Source organism: Phragmites australis, chromosome 11, assembly GCF_958298935.1.
Source record: "Phragmites australis chromosome 11, lpPhrAust1.1, whole genome shotgun sequence".
In the NCBI taxonomy this organism is placed as follows: domain Eukaryota; kingdom Viridiplantae; phylum Streptophyta; class Magnoliopsida; order Poales; family Poaceae; genus Phragmites; species Phragmites australis.
In genome coordinates, this window is record NC_084931.1 from 10,152,277 (window position 1) to 10,158,657 (window position 6,381).

The 6,381-nt window shown below is 39.9% G+C and overlaps 1 protein-coding gene across 1 annotated transcript; it reads right to left on the reverse strand.

The window, feature by feature from the left end:
• Window positions 1-217: 217 nt before the first annotated feature.
• Window positions 218-595, reverse strand: LOC133884005 (stigma-specific STIG1-like protein 4). Its single transcript, XM_062323411.1, has one exon. The coding sequence runs from the start codon at window positions 593-595 to the stop codon at window positions 218-220; it is 378 nt and encodes a 125-aa protein (XP_062179395.1).
• Window positions 596-6,381: the final 5,786 nt, after the last annotated feature.

Consider the following 6,381-nt stretch of genomic DNA (forward strand, 5'->3'; position numbering starts at 1 on the left):
TTTTTTGCGCCTTTAGAAATTATCCATTTTCACATACCTTCGATCACAAGTGGGTTGACTAAATGCCAGTATATATAGGTTATAATACGTCTCTAAAAATAGTTTTTATAGTAGTGAAGTAAAGAGGATCAGAGGATATCCAAAGATTCACCTATTGGCACGCCTAGTATTTGCATACATGATCAAGAAGAGAGCTCTCACACTTGAATCTTCACTACTAAGCGTACTCACAGAAACCATAGTTGCACTTCCTCTTGCACTGGTTCCCGCACCTGCCGCAGTTAACCTTGTCGGAGATTAGGTCGACGCAGCGCCCGCCGCAGCACGTCGGGTGGGGGCCATTGCACACCTTGTTGCACCAGCCGCAGTGGTTGGCGTATGCGACGGTGTCGACGCACTGACCGCCGCAGCACGTCGCCCCGGGGCTCCCCGGCGCGAGGCAGACGGCGGCCGATTTTTTGGAGCAGTCGTAGACGGGCAGGGCGTTGGCGAGCAGGAACCGGTTCCTCCTGCCCGGCAGCCCAGCTTGGCTGGCGGTGGCCGCCGGTGCCGCGATGGCGAGCGCCATGAGGAAAAACACGGTGATGTTTCTCATGATGCGTTAATTTGGTTTTTCCTACTCTTCCCGCTTCGTTGAGAAAAAAGTTGAAGGGAGAACAGGAGCCAGCTAAGTTTGAGTGTGTGTGCACTTGTGATCTGGAGGGAAAGGGAAGCTTATATATAGAAGAGAGAATTGAACGGCAAGAAGATCAGTAGCGAGTTCCGAAGTAAAGAGCATGTAAGACCCTTCTCAGAATTCGGAATTTTTTAGAGTTAACGGGTAGTTGAAAGCAAAAGGTATGCATTGCATGGAGTATGGTTGGGTCAACAAGCGCGGTGACCTTCCTTCGTGCATTTCACTTTAACATGAAGGTAATCAGTCTTCAGACGATGTCCGTGTGGACAGCACGTTTGTTAGTACATTTTTCCCCTTCCAACATGAAAAAAAGGATTTTCATATAAATTGTAGCGGTGAAAGTGACATGTTAGAGATCATGTTAATGTTTAAAATATCATATATTTATGAACGGATGTAGCATATTTTTAAATTACATACCAAAACATATTGATAATACTATTTTCATGTGATTAATATGAATTCCATTTGTCAGCCGAATGGTTTTTGGGGTTCAAATCATGCGAACTTTGCATCAAATCTATCCTCCATTCGTATAAAGCAAAGCAACTTTAATTCTCACCCTCCCCATCCCATCCCTCCTCCACCTTAACCCCACCCTATCCCATCCCCCACCCCGCACTCCACCTTCATATCATCTCACCGTCTCCGTCGCCGTCTTCAGCGCTAGGCCCAGCGGCGATCTCCACGTGGTCTCCAACTCCACCCAAACCAATGCAAATCGTCTTCCTAGACATTTGCGATTCCTTTCCTTGTGCCCCCCATCTTCGCCAACACAATTGTCGCCCTTAGCAGCTGCCTCCCCTAACCACTACGGGCTCATCGTCCTCACCTCATGTCCCGCCCAATCGGTGGTCCTCCACCACAATGGCGCCCCGCCACCTTGCCGTCCGGCCCGCCACCTATCACCACCATCGGGACGGTCGACTTCCCCAACCATCCTTCTACAATCACCAAACACCAAATCCCCCAATCCCCTTATCCTAACCTGAACGGAGCTCGCTTAGAGAGCTCACCGGAGTTGCTGAGCACGCTGGAGAAGAAGGCCACACCACGAATCTTTCATGTGCATAGTACGGTACGAAATTCGCATGATCTCGATACAAATTTTCATTCACAGTTATTTAGCCTTTCCGTTAACTTGCAGGAACCTCCCTTCCAGGATCAGTAAAATTGCGAGAATATATCATAGAAAACCATCCTCACATGGGTAGGGAGATACACGGTGACTTAAGATCATGAACGTAACAAAAAGGAGACCAGGTATGAACCCCTCGAACAAACACTGGCCTCCCCGCGTGGAATGCACAGGAACGTCAGACGTGCCTTCGTTTTCAAACCCCGGAGCCAAGGAGTATAATCTGTACCAGCAAGCAGCATCGCTCTTTTCTATCCCCATTCATGGTAATTAATTATTTGTGAGATTCCACAAGATCCATGCCCGGAATAGCAGTGCACGGGCACATTGTGCCCCCCCCCCCCCTGACCTCCGCAGCAAATCTAGCCACTCGATCGGTTATTTTATTCGAAGTCAGCCGATGTTGGGTGATTCAGGAATGGACAACAATGCCGACTGTCTTAAAACACAAAGGTATGGCGAGACTATCTTAGAACACAAATGTAGATGGCAAACCATAGTTTATTTAGGGCTTATTGGACACGACTAAATACTGGCTGTTCATACTATAAGAGGACAGCATGCACACTCTTAATTAAGAAAATATTTAATTAATTGCTTTCCTAATTCCCAAAGACTAAATTTCGAGCGTGCATGCCATTGTCATGCAGCATACACGCTCAGATGAGCCGTTCATTCAGCATCGGATGTCATTGGCTGCATACATGAAAAAGTGAAATATAACAAAATTGCTTTCGTCATTCATATGCAAATCCATTTCAAAACTTTAAAAATCTATAGTTTTCAAACCGAGCATCTAAATTAAAATCCGATCGTACCATTGTGTTTCATGCGATAAGAGCTTCAAAACTAGACCCCAATTGAGTATATTTTGATGATATTTTTTTCTAACATCAACTTCGTATAAAAAAGTGCTTCTGTGTGCATTATAATTTGCTTATGATTTTTGAAAACTTGATCATGACTATAAAAAACTTGCTTATTTGTCAAAATATTTTTCTCAAATCTGTAACCAGTTATACTAATTTTACTTTTCAAATTCACATAATATGCTTTTCTGTTCACATGAATTGCTTGTAATTTGGAAACAATATGTTTTCTATGAATTTACACGGATTTGAGTTTTTCAAATTGAAACAATTTGCTTTTTGGATTTTCTGAACTGCTTGGGTGCGCCTCTCTTCTTTGCTGCTATGCCATGCTAGTCTTTGTTAGGATTACTAAAAATAGAAAAGATGGTTAGATGAAATGCTTTTTTACAGCATATGAAATGCTTTTTCATAGTATATAAAATACTTTTTTCAATACATATGATTTTTGCCTGTGGACAGACAAATTCGCTTTTTCCTAGGTATTATCGCGGGGTGTGCTCTGCGTGTGTCATGCTAATTTGCCCTAATTAGGAACCCAAAGACTAAATTCCGAGCGTGCATGCCCTCGTCATGCAGCATGCACGCTTAGATGAGCCGTTCGTTCAGCATCGGATGTCATTAGCTGCATGTATGGAGAAGGGAAATATGACAAAATTGCTGACGTCATTCACATGTAAATCCATTTCAAAATTTTAAAAAACTATAGTTTCCAAACCGAGCATCTAAATTAAAATTCGATCGCACCATTGTGTTTCGTGCGATAAGAGCTTCAAAACTAGACCCCAGTTGAGTATATTTTGATGATATTTTTTTTCTAACATCAACTTTGTATAAAAAAGTGCTTCTGTGTGCATTATAATTTGCTTATGATTTTTGAAAACTTGATCATGACTATTAAAAAACTTGCTTATTCGTCAAAATATTTTTCTCAAATCTGTACCCAGTTATGCTAATTTTGCTTTTCAAAATCACATAATATGCTTTTCTGGTTCACATGAATTGCTTGTAATTTGGAACTAATATGTTTTATATGAGTTTACACGGATTTGAGTTTTTCAAATTGAAACAATTTGCTTTCTGGATTTTCTGAATTGCTTGGGTGCGCCTCTCTTCTTTGCTGCTATGCCATGCTAGTCTTTGTTAGGATTACTAAAAATAGAAAAGATTGTTAGATGAAATGCTTTTTCACAGCATATGAAATGTTTTTTCATAGTATATAAAATACTTTTTTCAATACATATGATTTTTTCCTGTGGACAGACAAATTCGCTTTTTCCCAGGTATTGTCGCGGGCGTGCTCTGCATATGTCATGCTAATTTGCCCTAATTAGAAAAACAATTAATTAAATATTTTCTTAATTAAGAGCGTGTATGCTATCTTCTTATAGCATGCACAGCCAGTATTTAGTCGTGTCCATTTTCAAATATCGACCTCTTCTCAGCACCAATATGTGAGCTGAGCTGAGGGTTTTTTTTTTTCTGAAAGACTCGGAAAACTGGATTATATATTAATAAGTGAGGAGAAGAACACTTGCGAAAGAATCTGAAAACCGGCTTTTCTGAGAGGCTCGATCAGCAGTTGCGGATTACATATTAAGAAATTTTACGATGCTTCAAAATTAATATGAGTCATTTATTTTTAGAGTCTAACGATCCAGATTAGTTCAGATACTACTTATTTCTCAACGGTAGTATAGGTAGTATATGTGAGTAGTATGATAGTATTAGAGTTATTTTAGGGAGAAAAATACGTGGCATGAAAGTAATTAACTGCAGTTATATGTTTCTAAATAGAGTAATATTTCATTGCCATTTTAACATTTTAATCTGCATTCGGTATGAGAGTTTATTTGCTACCCATCGGTTAGGGTTAGCGATCCGACGTTTGCGACGTTTGTGGCGTCAATCTTTCTATTAGAAAAAACATAGTAGGTAATTTTAACAAAAATATCATAATTATCAAAATATCTAATTACGTGAATCATCGAATTAAATTTATACTTACCTCCTACCTTCTACCTCTAGTAGTAAAGACTATCATAAAAGAGCTCTATATATTAACAAGCCAAGAACGCTGAAAAAACATAAAAAAAATTACTCACTAATGGATAACCCGACGTTTAGGGATCCTGACCATGGAAAACCTTACGGTAAATTTATTTACCGGAGGTCAACGGTAAATCTGATTTCTCGAAGATATCGAATTACCAAGATAAATTAAAAAAAATATTTAATTTTTTTGGCATGATTTCCGTAGGAATTGGTTCTAATCCATTTAACATCACAAATTATTTAGTGAGTACAATCAGAAATTATAAGACAAATTACATTGTGTCAGGGGAAGCACGCGTCAAATTTGCTCTTCAAATCATATCATATCACAGCATCTCAATATTATATTTTCTAAACTAGTACAGAGAGGTTGCATATGCTAGGTTCATGCATGTATGATTACGTAGTTTAAAACAAACTGGAAACTTTAGCAGAATGTTATCTTTGAAAATTCCACGTATCTCGCCGATGCTTGAACAGATCCTAATATGCCATTGGGAAATCCTCAATTGCTCTTGTGCAGTGCCACATCTTTTGGATTAGAAATCCTCAATTGCTCTAGTGTAACGCCAATTAGCATTCGCACAAAAAAAGAAATCTGATTTTGCACAATCATAAGATCAGCCAATCCTTTTGAAGACGGGATCTAACTTTGTATATTCATGTATGCTCTGAATAAATTCTGTCAAGAATGGTGGCTTACCCGGTGGTGCCGGCGGCTTGCGTGCTGGTCTGCGACACGGCGGGGCTTCCCCTGACGATCCTAACGAGGCCGAAGTCGGCGAGCTTGGCCTCCAACCCCTCACCGAGCAGGACGAGTTGCTGGCCTTGACGCCGCGGTGGAGAACAGGCGGTCGTAGGCCTTGCTTCTTCTTTTTTTACTACATTTTTATGAAGAAATTAGACTAATGATTAAAATAGGTTAACCTTCATAACACATTTGTAAACATTCAGATAACTTACCCCTCTAGGCAGCATATTTGACTTGCTAGTAAACATGTCACTCTCAGTGCCCAAAGTTCCGTGGTTTTTTATCCTTGATCGGTCAATCATGCTGTGAAAAAGCTCTATAATGACAGTTTAACTACACTTATAACAACACAGGGTCCTGAATTAATGAAAGTAAAATTCTAACTAATCTGAAATTTTATTTGCAGAGTTAACAGATGTTTGCACAATCAGTGCAGATTTGTTGACATCTTGAAGTGGATCGAGTTCAGGTATTGTGATCTAAAACCAATCCATTCGCAGGATCGATTAGGACCGTATCAATTAAATTCAGTATAACTTGATAAAATCTTTCAATCGCAGTGCTTTCTAAGTCAATATGACTAGAAGCAATGTATCTTGATGTGTTATTTTACCCTTATGTTATGCTTTAGCCTTATGTTATTTTTTTTACCGTGTTTTTGTATTTGAATAAACATTCACCCTGTCATGTAATATTGTATTCTGGATGGATACGTATTAGTAGTAGGGTTCGAAATGCGAATGGTTTTTATTTCAAAACGGTTTACTATAAATCCTACTGTGTGGAGTCGGGATTTTCCTCCTTCTTTCACGTGTTGCTTCATGCTCCACTTCTTTCTGGCGACACGGGAGAGCTTCACGCCTCTCTAGTAATTCCTCACGCCTCTGGAATT